At 42.1% G+C, this 16,006-nt stretch overlaps 1 protein-coding gene across 1 annotated transcript in view; it reads right to left on the bottom strand.

The window, feature by feature from the left end:
• LOC308299755 (matrix metalloproteinase-17-like) overlaps window positions 1-13,554 on the bottom strand; it is a gene marked incomplete at both ends in the record, with an annotated part of 140,729 nt that extends 127,175 nt beyond the window's left edge. Inside the window, 2 exons of the mRNA XM_080743544.1 lie at window positions 11,219-11,353; window positions 13,462-13,554. Of these exons, the coding sequence (XP_080599670.1) occupies window positions 11,219-11,353; window positions 13,462-13,554 (228 nt within the window). The remainder of the gene's footprint in view (window positions 1-11,218; window positions 11,354-13,461) is intronic.
• Between the last annotated feature and the right edge of the window lie 2,452 nt (window positions 13,555-16,006).

Raw genomic sequence — 16,006 nt, 5'->3', positions numbered from 1 at the left:
AATGTCACTTTGACTGGGGTGGACACGTTGGCTGTTGTGGGAACTGAACCTCCTATCATTGCATTGAACCAGCACAGGCCACCCTGCTCAATGTTTTAATTTTTAAATGGATGAACAACATGTTCTTTTCAGACGCACATGGTTACATATTATCCTACAAAAAGAACCCCGCAAATGTCCTAGTATAGCTAATGGCAAGTAACAGGTAATTAACTCCACAGATGGAGATGTTACGATTGCGGGGAAATCTCGCTTTTGCGAACGCCCATCATTTCGACCGGAGGGTTAGCGACTCACTCCACGGAGGTTAAGGTTAGGGTGAGGGTTAGAGTCGTGTGTCGAAAAGATGACATGTAGTAACAGCGACCCGCTCCCACGATGCGAGTGCGAGTGTGTGTGCTATGTAGATGAATTGAATACATTAGACCAAACTGGAAACAAGACTTTTTTTGTGTTATCCTTTTAGCGTTAATGTCTTACACCACATGCTGTTTACATTTCTGAGTCTCTGACTAATAAAGTATCCATTCAATCAATGTCTGTGTGTGCGTGCGTGCGTGCGTGCGTGCGTGCGTGTGTGTGTAAACAGCACTACTCGCAAATTACAATGCTCCTCCAGGTGCAGATGTGCAACAGTAGTCTCTCGAGCCAGAGTGTTTGCTCATACAATTAGGGCTGTCACGATTGTGACATTTTAAATGACGATTAATTGTCACTCAGATAATTGCGATTAACGATTTAATTGTGTATTTGTCGTTGATAATTACATTTCTGTTTGGCTTGTAGGCTTTGAAGATGCACATTGCAGATATGACACATAACCTAAATATACAAAGAGATGACTGACATATTTGACAACATTATAATTAAAAAATAACATTGATAGTGGAAATAGCCGATCTACAAGCTCACAACTTGAGCTTGTAGATCTGCTATTTCCACTGTTTTTGAAAATGTTTGAAAATATATGAAAATGTTTCAACATGGAAACGATTATGACGATTATGCAAAATAATTGCGATTACCTCAAATAATTGCGATTAGACGATTATGCAATAATTGTGACAGCCCTACATACAATTTTCAAAAACTTAAACCACACAGTCTGAGCAACAGAAGAACTGAAAATGATACAGGAGTCAGGAGTAAAGGTGGTTGCACACTGCTGCGTTTTTCGTTGCGAAATGCGTTTTTCAGGGCAAGGAGAGAGAGAGAGATAGAGAGAGCAAGGGACCGAATGGTGCGCGAAACGGACGGCAGTGTGCAAACGTGACTGACATAACGTGAGGTTGATTTTTTATTTACGGGCTCCGAAATTCACTCCGATATTCGGCCCGAAAAACGCAGCAGTGTGCAACCACCTTTAAGCGGGTGCTCCCACCCTCCACCCCCTCACCCACTTCCTTTTCGCCATTGCAGTCAGGCAAATGTGTTCTAAATGTAAATCAATTTAGTTGAAGCCTATGCTTCTTGCTGCTTAGTAGAAATGATTTTGTGTTTGTGTCCCAAGATGTTGGATGAAATCACAGGAGGAATCTCGTTTTGCAAGACTTCAGTACAACTAGTTCTGGGATGTTATAACATCAGATTACGGTAAGAAAACGGGTAGTCCCGAATTCTCCTTTAACAATATGCAGAAAGTATTTTAATAATGCTATATTTTGTATTTTTTATCAATAAATCAATAAATACTTGATCTGATCTACTCTAGTCGAACATGGCAGCCATTGCAGTAGGCTAGTGTTGGTCTTATTCGTGACATTTATAAAGATCGCTACAGTATGTCTGGCCCTGTTTCTGAGCAACTGCAAGTTCAAGCTCATTATTTGACACGTCTAAAGACAGAACAGCCGACACAGCCTTTCAAAAAGTCCATGTTGACGTGTCATACTGAGACATACCGGTATGTGAATGTTAAGCCGATGATCTTTGCGATTCCAGGTGGATGCCTGTGGGTTCTCAAACTTTTCAGCCCCCGACCCCAAAATAATACTGCCATTGACTCGCGACCCCTACCTCGGAGGTAATTTTATGCGTGCATAAACATGCATGTTTTGTGCACAATTGTCCGCACATGTAATGTATTAAGCCTAGTACTATGTAGAGGTTTTGTAACATTTATGGTTAAAATGTATTTGTAACCATTTTTACAGTGCATTTCAGCCATTATGTTGAACAAATAATCATATTTGTAATAATTTCACGACCCCACCGCCGCGACCCCAACTTTGGGAACCCCTGATATTGCAACATTTCAGTCGACACAGACAATCTGCAGAAGAGTCCGGTCCATGTATGCTACATGTGGAGTCGTGGACTACGAATTGGGCTTTAGGTTATATAATTATAACATCATGTTTGTCCTTGTTATGGCAACATGACACTACTTTTCAATGTGTTGTTCACTTCCCAAAGATATGTCACTCTGGTTGCACTGAAATGACGCAATGACAGTCCCTTCCCCACATTGCCCCATGCCTTTTCATACATCGACAAACTCCAAAAACATTGTCACCACGACAGACAGAAAGATGGAGGGAGATGTAGGCCATGCCTCCTGACAGAGATGTTTTGTTTTAGGTTATGGCTTAGTTTCATTTCAATGTAATATATCCAGGGGATTTCATCAGCCAGTTCCACCCTGAAACTAGTCACAGTGATGGACTTGCAAAGTGAAGTCTCAGTTGGTGTCTTCTTTAGATGAGGCAGAAAAATCTATGAGCTGAACTTAAGATGCCATTGCATTTATTAAAAATTTTCTGGCTTTACCTGATTTTAGTTTTCTTTCCAAGTGTTTCAGCTATGCTAGTATAGTTTACTATTGCTAGTGAGAACCGGACATTGTAGGCCTATGAAATGCAATTGCATTTGATCAATTTCTTAAATTAAAATCTAAATCAATACATAAGAATATTAAGTGTTCATAAAACATGTTATATACATTTTGTATATTATTTAAATAAAATACAAATAAATACTAAAAGACAAAAAAAGCATGGAGTTATCCTACAGCAGGGGTCTTCAACAGGGGGGTCCGGGACCCCTAGAGGGTCCTCAGAGTTACTACAGGGGGTATGCCAAATCTTTGTGTGATAGGATAATTGTTTTAAATTAACAGCTTGAACCCTCACATCCCTATTCTGAGGAGAACTTTAGCCAAAAATAGCAGACCTACAAGCTCTCAACGCCTCGCGCTGCGTTGAGAGCTTGTAGATCGTCTATTTTCGGAAAATAGGTTTTGTGTAGAGGTGAAAAAAGAGCAGACCGAGTATGTAGTGAAAGGTCTGCAACACAATTTTATAAATCATGTAATGGGGGTCCCGGCTGTATCTCTCTCTCAGCTAAGGGATCTTTGGAATGAAAACGTTGAAGACCCCTGGCCTACAGTAAATGTTAGGCAAGGACACTGGTGAGACTGACTAGTGGAAAATGCAGCTTACAACTCTCATCAAGTGGAGGCTTATTCAGTAATATCTGTCTCTTTGATTGAAAGGGCCATGAGCAGGTGCCAAAGAACAAATCCCAAAAGCCCTGAATGCAGTGACAGCCAATGAGGTGTCAGGCTCTTGACAATGCTAGTGAGTATAGGTCTCTGAGGAGTGGAACCCTTCAGAAAATCTGCCAATGAATGTCCTCAAACTTTAACACCGTCTGCGAAACTTTACACTTAGCAAGCCTGGGATGACACTTGGACGGGTTTGCCATCTCTTTCTATACGATTGCTTCTCCCCCACTGGTTAGCCTGTGAGTATCAGAATTGAATTTAAGTTTGAATTTGAAAGTCTTGCAAGGTACAGGCCCCTTGTTACATTTTAGATATGCTGGTCCCATATGAGCCTGAGAGAAGATCCTCAGATGGGGCCCTCTTGGTTGTTCCTAAATCCTTCCTCATTACAGCGGGGGATATGGCTTCTGCGGCCCAGGCACCAAGGCTTTGCACATTCTACCTGAGGATCTGAGGCTAGCAAAACCAGTGCCATCATTTAAATCACCTCTGAAGACCTACTTTTTTTTGTCATGACCTTTTCCATAGGATTATATAGTATGGAAACCTTGAATGTCCAAAACCGTTCCTTTTTTATGATTATTAAAAAAAATAAAAAATAAAAAAAAATATTCAAATAGTGAAAATAGCCGATCTACAAGCACACCACGCATTGCGAGGCGTTGTGTGCTTGTAGATCTGCTATTTTCACTACTTTTGTGCAACACTCTTGTATGATGAAGTAGGGCTTTAATTTAGAAAGAAAAACATACACATTTGAAACTTGGAAAAATCTTTCATGCTATGTTCCTGTCATTTGTAAAGCACTTTGTAACATTGTTATTACCAAAGGTCGCAGTTTAGTATGTGAAACGGCACATGCTGACTCTGACATCACTGTGATGTCAGGGGAACCACACTCACAGAATCCCTTTTATGCCCATATATGGAGTTCACTGATGTCATGCCTATATCTAACAGGTCTTAATATGGGAATCGGCCACATTCCACACTAACAGAATCCATATATGGCCAAGACAGATTGCCAAGACATCCCATATCTGTGTGGCTGGTTCTACATACAGGGATCTCTATGTACGAGCATAAAAGGGTACGATGTCAGATGTCATAGACGTCATAGAATAACTGAGTAAGCATGTTTGGGCTCTCACAGCATATCTCCAAATACAGTACATGGATCTCCATATATGGGTACTAGGGGTCTCCATATATGGATAACTGGTCCGAAATACATCACTGGCCTTTAGGGCGAGGTCGCTTGTCGCCCTGAGGCGTCTTACAAGTTATTATATTATGTCTCTCTCAGTATCATTTCTATTTCCTACAAACTGCTGTCCTGTCCCACTGGACACGTTACTGAAATAATCTCCTTGCCCTGAATCTGAGCTCCCACAATGCAATGGTGAGGGACAGAAGGTCACGGCACACTTGATAGAAGTAGGACAGGAGTATTCTAAGCTTCCAGCCTGGGAGTGCATGTGAGCACAGTGACATGGAGACAGTATCATCCAGCACTTTTCAATGTTTGGATATTACAATCTTGCATAATTCACCACACTCACGCAGAGCTGATGAGGACAATTAAGGAAAATATGATTCCTCTCTCTCTCTCTCTCTCTCTCTCTGCAGATGCAAATTATACCCTTGGTTCATTTGCTCAGAATGGCAGGGGAGAATCTCCAGCCCAGGAGAAACATTATTGATTATATGTTTGTCAGTTGACTAGAAGGAATTAGACCCGTTCTTTTCTGTACGGCGTGGGCTTTCTTCCCCTTATCTTTTGTTCAGGCTGGTGCACACTCTTATTTTCCCCTTAACTGTCAATAAATCCAGCTTTCTCTTTGATTCCCCCCTCGTTCGCAAGGGCATAATTAGAAGATCCAGGAAGGGCCAGTGACAGAAAGCTTACTATCTGGATCTCAGGGAGCGTATAAAGCAAGGTGGGCGCATGAGATTAAGCTGAGTGAATGTGACACTTCTGGACACTGCTAATTCGAGGAGGGGGGGGTGGAGAGAGAGAGAGAGAGAGAGAGAGAGAGAGAGAGAGAGAGAGAGAGAGAGAGAGAGAGGGAGGGAGAGAGAGGGAGAGGGAGAGGGAGAGAGAGAGAGAGAGAACAGCAGGCATGTGCACACAGACATCAAAGGGGGCTTGAGCCCCGGCTCTTGTATCCGTCTGTAAAAAGTGCCCTCTCCAGACAATGAATGCATTTTTTTTTGTGAAAGAAATGCAAATGCCTTCTTTCCATGCCATACCTGAAGGCAACGTTTGAGAGAATTGCCTTGTTCAAACTCTCCTGAACCTGAATGCCGCATATTATGTTGAAAGAATTGCCCTCTCTGTGTAGAAATCCATGCCGTACGCCACATCTCCAAGCTCACAACGCGTCGCAGGAGATATTTTCACCAAAAGGCCCTTTTAGAAATGTCAGCCCCTGCCTCTCAAACACTCTCTGCACGTCCCTAGAGAACAGAGCACTAATGAGAGAGTAGTGGTTGGTGGAGAGACCATCAGTAACATAACCACTTAAGCCATATACTTTGTTGTACGACTCGTAGAGAAAATAGACCATAGAAGCACACAACAGGTCACATTTTGGAAACTGCCAGGTTAATGTATTAAGAAGTATCAGTCAGAGGGAGGGAGAAGGAATAAGACAAAAGGATGGTGGAAGTGAGAAGGGTGAAATTCACTCCTCTTCTCATCTGCTCCTCTGCAGATGGGGCCAGATGGTGATCTCATTATAGAAATTACACAGCGAAATGAGAGTCTGTTCTTTAAGACAGATACAGGATGTCAGGGTGTGGCTTTTAGTGTTCCGCTAAACCTCAGGGGGGGATTTCTATGGCGCACAGTTCACATTAAAACAACGTGAACCGTGTAACGGTTAAGAACACACACGCTCTCGCGCCACACACACACACACACACACACACACACACACACACACACACACACACACACACACACCTGGTGCTTTGTTGGAGCATTGGTGATTGCCAGTTGTGTGATAGATAAAGTATAGGTCAATATGCTACATCTGCTTCTACTACAGATGGTGCTGAAGAAATGTTTATTCGTTAATGGTATCCAGTGAAGTGGTTCTTCTCAACCTGTGGGCCCCCAAATATTCTTTGTGATACTGCTAGGAGCTTAAAAGTCTACTATGTTAGTTTCATTGATCCAAGATGGAACACAGTCGTTGAATCAGTGGTTTTCAAACTTTTTCACGTCAAGGTCCATTATTTATTCGGCATTTGAGCCATGGACCACCATTTGATGACATTTAGCCTCTCAGACCCCAAACTTAGAATATTGTGTTTGTTGGATAAGATTTTGTCCACAATTCCATACTGTATTGATGTTGGTACCACAGGTTTTTGACCAAAAATATATATTTTTTGCATTCTCTAATTGTGTAGATTATAATGTAACTCTCATTTTACAGTCTCATGAATAAAAGATCTATAATAAAGGTTCATTTGGTTACCGATTCTCCATCATTTATAGCTGGGGACCACCTGGAACCCCCTCTAGGACCACTGGTTGAAACTTGAAAACCACTGGATTGAATGATCTGACCACTGAAGAGGTCAACTGCGAGGGCTCCAGAAAATGTCGAGAACCAACCACTGATGTCTTTGGTTTGAATTGCCATCTTACAATACAAAGAAATCATTAAACCAAAAGCCGCCCAGCTTTCACTTCTCTGTTGTTGTTTTTCCACCACCACCCTGGCAGCTGTGCTGGGATGACACCGCCACAACCCTTCATCATCTCAACTGGGTAATTACACATTTTCGTTAAAATAATGTCATTTTATATTATTTTCTCACTTGCAGAAAGCATAGTGTGTATAATCCACCCCCCCCCCCCCCCCCCCCCAGCCCCGAAATAAAGGAGAGAGAGTGTGTAAAACAAGTGCCCTTTTCTGGATGAATGGAAACTAATTTGGCTGTTATATCAACGATGCATCAGGGAGCCTGGGATTTCTGCACAAACAGAGAGAAGCCCCCAGGAGTAAAACGTGATGAGCAGAAATCATAGGACAGATTATATTGGTAACTCTTAAATGCTGAAATTGCATTTTGATGCTCTGTAGTTGTCTCCACCAGCCGAAGGCTGAGGGAGAGTATGTTTTCCCCTCCGTCCGTGTGTCCGTGCGTCCGTCCGTCCGTCCGTGCGTCCGTCCGTGCGTCCTCGCAGTTTGTGAGCGCCAAATCTCAGTCGCCGTTGGCCCGGTCGCTGCCAAAGTGAGCACACACATTCCCTGGATGCCAATCTAGAACCTCTGCCCTAAATTTTTCAAATGGGCCTTTTCTAGCGCCAACTAGTGGCCGATGTTTGCTAAACACATTTCTGTGCACTACTCTTACAGATTTTGTCCAAAAATCCTACAAATCGGTAGGCAATATCTCGACAGTCATGTGATCAACACGGATCTGTCCGATTTTGCATATTCCATCCTGATTGGCTAAGATTGGCTTCCAAAGTTTGTGGGATTGAGCCGTTTTGAACAAAATGCCTCAAATCACAAACGCAAAGTGCAATTATCATGAAATCGCGCACACACGTTCCAACTAGGCCGAGGAGGAAATGCCACTTAATTTTTTTTAATCAGCCTCATGGTGGCGCTATAACAGCCCGATTTGTGGTTTTACCTATGACTCCACCGATCAGTTTCAAACTTTGTAAGCACACTCCCTAGAGGCTAAGGATAAACCTTTGCCCTGCATTTTTCACATCAGCCTTTTATAGCGCCACCTTTGGGCCGACTTATGTAAAACACATTTTTGGATATTACTCCTTGAGATTTTATCCAAAAATCATGCAAATCGGTACACAGTATCTCTATAGTCATGTGATCAAGTCCGATCCGTCTGATATTTCACATTCCATCCTGATTGGCTAATATTAGCTTCCAAAGTTTGCAGGATTGCTCCATTTTTGAACAAAATGCCTCAAATCATCAACGCAGCTTGCGATTACCGTGACATTTGCCACACATATTCCCACTAGGTCAAGGAACAAATGCTACCTTTTTAACATTGTCCTGTTATAGCGCCACCAGCAGGTAGACTTTAGCAAAACACATTTTTGGAACACAATGCTTGAAATCATGCATGCAGCGTCCGATTGCCATGAAAGATCTAAGGTGAAGAACATATGCCACCCTTTTTACATTGGCCTATTATACAGTAGCACCACCAGGACGCACGGCCTGGTGGAGACCTGTGCTCGGAAGAGCACTGCTTCTAGTTTACTCTGTAGTTACTCTTTAGGCTACAGTACCTAAAGAACGACTTCACCACATTTCAACCTATCATTGGTCCTTACTAATATTCATGATAAAATAGCAAAACATATTCCTACTTGGCCTGTGTCTCTTATAGAGGGCTGTGGGCAGTTCAGAAACCCGTCTACCAGTGACATCATCGTTAGGCAATTTTTTTTAAACAAAATGTTTTCAAAAAATATTTAAATTTGTATTAACGTGAGAACAATGGCTTCCATTATAACATGGTAAGTTTTCAGGAATATAAATCCTGCAGTTTCTATTAGCTTGGATTCCCCATCGATGATTAGACTGGTAGACAGGTTTCTGAACTGCCCACAGCCTTCCTATGAGTTTATCATGAACATTATGTTGAAAAGTGGTGAAGTCGTCCTTTAAAGGGTGCATTGATGTGGTCTGTTTCTTTCTACATTACAGATGCAGGTCATTCGATCGGTGTCAGGAATATTCGCCTATAACATATTCGCCTACACGCATTTGGTCCTTTCGCCTGGCATTTTCGCCTTGGAGGAGAGTCTTTTCACCTACCTGTCTGAGCCATTTCGCCTACCCTCAATTCTGCTGTCAGACTGTCCATGTTTGCAAATTATCTCTTTGTCATTTAAATATTATAGTGACTGTGACAGTGGTGTTACATGTCAAACCTACACACGGCTATCCTATGCACTCCATAGTAATCACATAAATACAGAGCTATTGGAATCAGGTGCGCCCAAATAATTAATTAATCCATGTCCCGATACTATACATTCTTTGGTGCAGTATTGAACAGTATTGTCAAATGAACAGTAGCCTATTGTAGGCCTATATTGTTTTAACATTAGGCTATACAAAATATATATGTAGGCTATTAGCCTATATAGGTCTATATAAGATATATGCTACACCTAAATAGCCTATAGAATCAACCTTGCCTGTCAACAGGCATAAAAAACTATTTTGCCATTTTTTAGGAATAAAATGTGATGTAAATAATAAATGTCAAATAAACTGTTAGATTCACTTGACACCACTGTCACTATAATATTTAAATGACAAAGAGATAATTTGCAAACATGGACAGTCTGACAGCAGAATTGAGGGTAGGCGAAATGGCTCAGACAGGTAGGTGAAAAGACTCTCCTCCAAGGCGAAAATGCCAGGCGAAAGGACCAAATGCGTGTAGGCGAATATGTTATAGGCGAAAGTGCTGGTGACCATTCGATCCTCTGCCTAGCTTCTGCCTGCCTCTAAGTTATGTCAATGGTCGACTCAACCGACTAATAGCACTGGTTGCAATGGCATGACTTGCCAATGCCAAGTGACAGCTACAACCTCACCTCCAAGCAATGAGGGCTGTGCGACAGAGAAGAGCAATAACATACATAGCACGTATACAAATTGGTCCTGGTAACAGAAGCTACAAGGGACAGGAGACGGAGTTACAGGAGGACAGACAATATTTGGGATGCGCAGAATTCCCCTCCAAGCTATTAACTTTACGTGATATTGCCTCTGCTCTGATGCAGCCATGATTTTTATAGCAAGCTGCTCCGGTTATTTAGGCTGCTATAGGCTATTAATTCTTATTTGTAGTCTATTAGCCTACATAATTATGTGGAATTGTAGACCTATCCTGTTCCTTATTTAACAAAGCCTAGTTTCTCAAAAAGGCTTTGCTTTATCACCCTCTATTTCCAAATAATTCATCCATGCATGGAGTTACAAAGGCTGTATTCATTGCCCGTTGCATGCGTAATGAATAAAAATGCCATATTCATTCATGGAAAGGAATGTCTCTGGTATTGCACTATTCATTTTGACAGGATTTTAAATAGGTATATTGGCATTATTTGGCTAATTGGCTTCCACTTTATACCTTCTGTTACCGACAGGTAGCCTATTAGATCAGTTCTAGCCACATATAGCCTACTACTGCATACACTCGCTCAAAATAGCCATTGTTTGAACTTGGCATCGGATATCATATGCATGCACTTATGCTGTATAGACTATTTTCATCCAGGAATGATGTGCGCTCTTGTGAGAAAGCCCTCTGCTCTGCATGACAGTTTACTACTCGAGGCTGTCTCGCATGTCTTGCCCCGTCTCCTACTCGGGCTTTTCTGTCATGTCAGAAGGCTATTACTAATAGTTGACTGTGTGTGTAGGCGCTGTCAACATAGCAGCGCGAATACAAATACGGCACATTTATTCCAATTGTGCTAATTAAACTACCTCCATTCTGAGATACTGTTGTCACGTCAAAAAAATGGGGGAAAAAAAGAAAGAAAAAAGCCGCTGCGGCGGGTTGTCGGGGGGTTCAACAGCCAAATAGCTACACGCGTGTGTGTGTGTGTGTGTGTGTGTGTGTGTGTGTGTGTGTGTGTGTGTGCGTGTGCGTGTGCGTGTGTGTGTGGTAGGTGAAGACAAAACTTACCACCCCCATGTCCAGCTGCTCGGTGGTGAGAGAGGGCGCCGCTCCTGCCCGGGAAACGAGACAGAACACGGACAACAGCAGCAGCATCTCCGGGTGAATAATCCAAACGCGCCGCGCGCTGCTGCCCCACTTGTTCTGGGAAATCATCAGAGGAATCATCATCATCATGATCATGCCCCACCGCAGGGTACTCCTGGAGGGCTAAAAGACCGGCTCCAACCCTCGCCTTCTCGGGAACCAGTCCAGATTCTTCTCATTTGCAGTAAAATCACAGGTAAAAGAAAAGAAGAACAGGGGGGGAACGTAAAGAAACTCTATACTACAAGCTCACTGTTGCGCGTAAAAGTACATCACGTCCGTTGCCAGATTTAGAGAGAATTTAGTTTACTCCATGACGCTAAAACAACATAAATGGTAATATTCGGAAAGCCCCCCTCACGCGGATATATAAAGCTCATTAAATAGGCTTATATATCCCGTAGTAACAGCCCGAGCTTTGCTGTATCTCTCCCACATGGGTAAATGGGCGCTGTGCGTTCTGCACCTATACACAGACTGTGAGACTCTACAGTAGCTGCTGCAGAGACAGTCCAGAGCAGTGTGTGGGGGGGGACCTCTCTTGTTGCTGGGAGGGAGGAGGAGGAGGCACTGGTGGAAAAAAAGCACTCACATTCTTTACTTTAGTAAAAGTACTGCAATGTAGAAATACAGTCATGAATTCAACATATTGGCATCAAAATGTACTTTAAGAAGTAGACCTACTAAAAGTAAAAGTAGCAGATCTGCAAGCTCACAATGCGTCACATCAGGTATTTTCAAGTCAAGTGTATCTAGGGCTTAAGTGGTTAATGTATGTTTTGTAATAATAATACAAATCTACTAGTAATTCGTTTTCAAATATTGTAGTGGAGTAAAAGTACAATATTTGGATCCAAGATGTATAGTGGAGTAGAAGTAAAAGTATTGGAAATTGCAAATACTCAAGTAAAGTACAAATACCTCAACAGTGTCCTTAAGTACAGTACTTAAGTAAACGTACTTAGTTACTTTCCACCACTGGGAACAGGAGGGACTCAGCACAGCAGTGGCCTCTTAATTCACGATGCTCTTCATACACAGTTTCACACACATCAAATATATGGGCTATAATGGGGTGAGGGCCAATGGATGACCTCGGCACAATTAAATATGCCATTCTTGCTCCATTATGCTTATACCAGAAAATGTCTGAGTTGATTAGATTGCCCCGGGTGAGGAATCTAATTGCAGTAGCCTATATAGGATAGGCTTAAGCACTCTGACAAGGCAGATTCATTATACAGTAGGCCTTGGTTGTATTGTCCACTCTACTTGTGCTCACCTATAAGGTAAAGATGGGGCTTATGTCTGTTTCTGCGTTTTAATATTATTATTTAATCACCTACCTACAACAATTTATCAAAAGGTCAACTTTGGAAGCCATCGTTGACGATAATTAGGACAATATGGCCAGTGGGTTGTTGGTTCCCTGGACACACTGTGACAATAAACTAGTTTCACAGCAGCCATATTGGCATGAATAAAAAGGGTACACACAGGTGCTACCAAAGACACTAATTAAAGTTAATTTAGTGTAGCAGGGCCTGTCCAGTGATCAAACATGCACAATAGCAGCCTGCCAGGCTCAGTTTCACCTGGAACCTTAATTAGTAGCATCGGTAACACCTGTGTTTACTCCACTATTTTATGCAGTCTGTCTGTGAATAGGGTCTATTGTTTTCAATAAGAAATGCCTTGCTTGACACACACATTGCTTCCAAAAACCTCACTTGTAGAGTGAGACAATAGGGAGGCATCATTTCCTCTAAATCTCCCATGGTTTCCAACCACCATTAACTGAAATCAAGACTTGAGGGGTTACTAAGTGAAACAAACAATACTTGCAAAACTAACGAAAATAAAATAAAACAAAATGTTGTGAGGTCACTATTGATTGCATTCACAAAGTGTTGTACCTATTCTGAACTTCTTAAATCTTAACACTGACAAATACCCCCCAAACCAATCAGGGGGGTTCTAATCATACTAATCATTGTAAAAAAGAAACAATAACAACTAAATGCGGAAGGAAATGCGGAAACCCACTATGGAAACTTTAACTCAGTGAGTCAATCAGCAACCTTTGAGGGCTGATTGTCTAATTGACCTAATGTTCAGGCTGACATCTCACAATGGATGTCCCAACACCTCAAGCTCTGTAGTACCGTCTTCACTGGAAAGTCCTTACCACCAGCTTTCCATTTCCATCGACCCCTCATGGTGGCTCCTGTTCCAACTGCCAGGAACCTGGGATTCATCCTTGACAGTCAGCTGACCTTCATTGCACACATTGCAGCGATCACTCAAGCCTGAATGGTTGTTTTTCACTATACAACAGCTGGAGGATCAGACCCTTCAAAGAGTCAAGGAGTCAAGGATGCTTATTCAAGCCTTAGTCATTACATCTCCTTCCTGGACTATTGCAACTGCATGCCCAATGCTGCGACTCCTTCTTTCCCAGGTGGGCGGGGTTGTAAGCCTAAACTTAACCCTAACCATAACCTCACAAAAACTATGCCTAAACCTAACCTTAGCCCTAATCATAATCTCACATACATTATGCCTTACCATAACCTCACAAGAGATTACGCCTAAAGCTAACCTCAAAACCCCACCCACCTGGGCGAAACACCCACGAAAGAGGGAATCTCTTCCAAGACGTTCCTCATGGTTGACCTCTGACCTTTCAGTATCTAGAAGAGCAGCTGCATCTAGACGTATAGTACACAGAAAAACCATCAGTGTTAATTGAACTCTGAGGGTGTACAAACCAGACACGTACAACCAAACACACAATAAGGGTCGGAGGGTCCATTCCGGTAAGTTACAATTGGATAAAATGAACACTGAGAATTTTGCTGTGTAGACTCCTCTAGGCAGATTTTATGAGGCATTTCTAATGTTACCTGCCATTTATTATAGAGTGCCAAAGTTTCCAAGTGATGCACATTGCCCACATCTACATACACGCACGCACACACACGCATGGATACACACACGCGCGCACACATGCACACAAGCACGCAGACACCTTTGTATATTTAACTATGCAGAAAAATGTGTCAGTGTTTGTTTGATAGATATTCTAACCTTCATCATGGCCACTAATGATTCATATATCTTTATAATATAACAGCCATGTGACCCTATTTTATATTTCGGCTATTAGAAAACAGCTGATCTACAAGCTCAATGCACTGTGAGCTGATTAATCGGCTATTTTACAAACGTTCAAGAACATCTTGAAACAATACTATTATCAAAGCATTCTAACAAATCTCTTACGGGTTTCCATGGCACGAAATAATTTCAGACAGGGGGTCCACAGCAGAGAACCTGAGCTAAACAATAGAGAAGAAATATCTTGCATACATGACATGTAGCTTATACAGTACACATTAACAGGCAGCTAAACGATGGGCTTAGCTTATAGGAACTCCATTTCACACTAAGTTTCTGTTAGAAAACTTTAAACACATATATCATTATTGTCTCAGCTTAATTAGTCAGCCTACAGCTACAGTGCATGCTGTGGCTGTTCTTTTTATTTTTATTTTTCTGACATTTAAGTCATGAGCCCCAGAAGGAGTGTTCAGGGAGTGAACTGACACCTAATTAAATATACATATATCAGCAGGTTTTAGCTTCTTGGACTGAAGAAAGAGCATGTGCTTCTGAAATGCAGCGACGCTTTATTTTCTACCCCTCATTACTCTGGAATTTCCACAGAAAAAAAAAGAAGAGAAGCCATTACCGGAAAGCACACAAACAATTTGCTAAACCGGAGAGATAATCACAATTCTTGAGACAATCTGAACACTAAGGATAAGAAATACAGTATAGGCTACACAGTCAAAATACACAGTCAGGTAACACAAACACAGTCAGACAGTACAAACGCACGGTCAGATTGTACAAATACAACGTCAAATACAACGTCAGATAGTACCAGTACTGTAAAATACAATGTCAGATAGTACGAACACACGGATAGTACAAATACACTGCAAATACACTGTCAGAAAGTCAGATTGTGCAAATACAATAGCAGTAGTTGCGACCGTAGGTCGCAGTTTAGTATGGGAAACGGCACATCTTGTCTCCGGCTGTGTGTCTATGGGTTTGACGCTCTGACATCAATGTGATGTCAGGGGATCCACACTAACAGAATTTAACGGCAATCAGCCCCTGCATTCATGATTCGCACCCTTTTGCGCAAAACGGGCCACTCCTGCAAACTTTGGAGGCCAGTAGGCGGTCTTGATAACAGCGATAATTACATTATCTGGGGGGTTCCAAGGTATCCAAATTGGTACAGATTAGCCAATAAGATTTGGACAAAATCAGTAGATTGGCTAAAGTACAAGTGCAAAGATTTGCCTCATGGTGGCGCTATAGCAAGCCAACATGAAAGCATTGGGGTGGAGGTTCTTCTCCCAGGAGTGTGCATACAAAGTTTCGCACCTGTCTGTGCCCAAGATAAGCTGTTCACAGACGGACAGACAGACAGACTCATGGGAGAGAAAATATAGTCCCTTTCCTTCGGATGTTCCGGCCTGGCGGACCAGCTGCTTTATGTTGGCACAGGTGTTAATTACCGTAAGCAATATATCCACTAGAGCAAAGTTCAGGGTCAAAAGTTTCATTTATTCATTTATTTATTTGGGCTTTTTGTCTTTATTGAAAGTACAGTAGGTCAGGGGTTCCCAA

This window comes from Nannobrachium achirus, assembly GCF_963921795.1.
Source record: "Nannobrachium achirus genome assembly, chromosome: 15".
NCBI lineage: Eukaryota > Metazoa > Chordata > Actinopteri > Myctophiformes > Myctophidae > Nannobrachium > Nannobrachium achirus.
The sequence above is the reverse complement of the archived record's forward strand: the minus strand, read 5'-3'. Positions and strand labels throughout refer to the sequence as shown.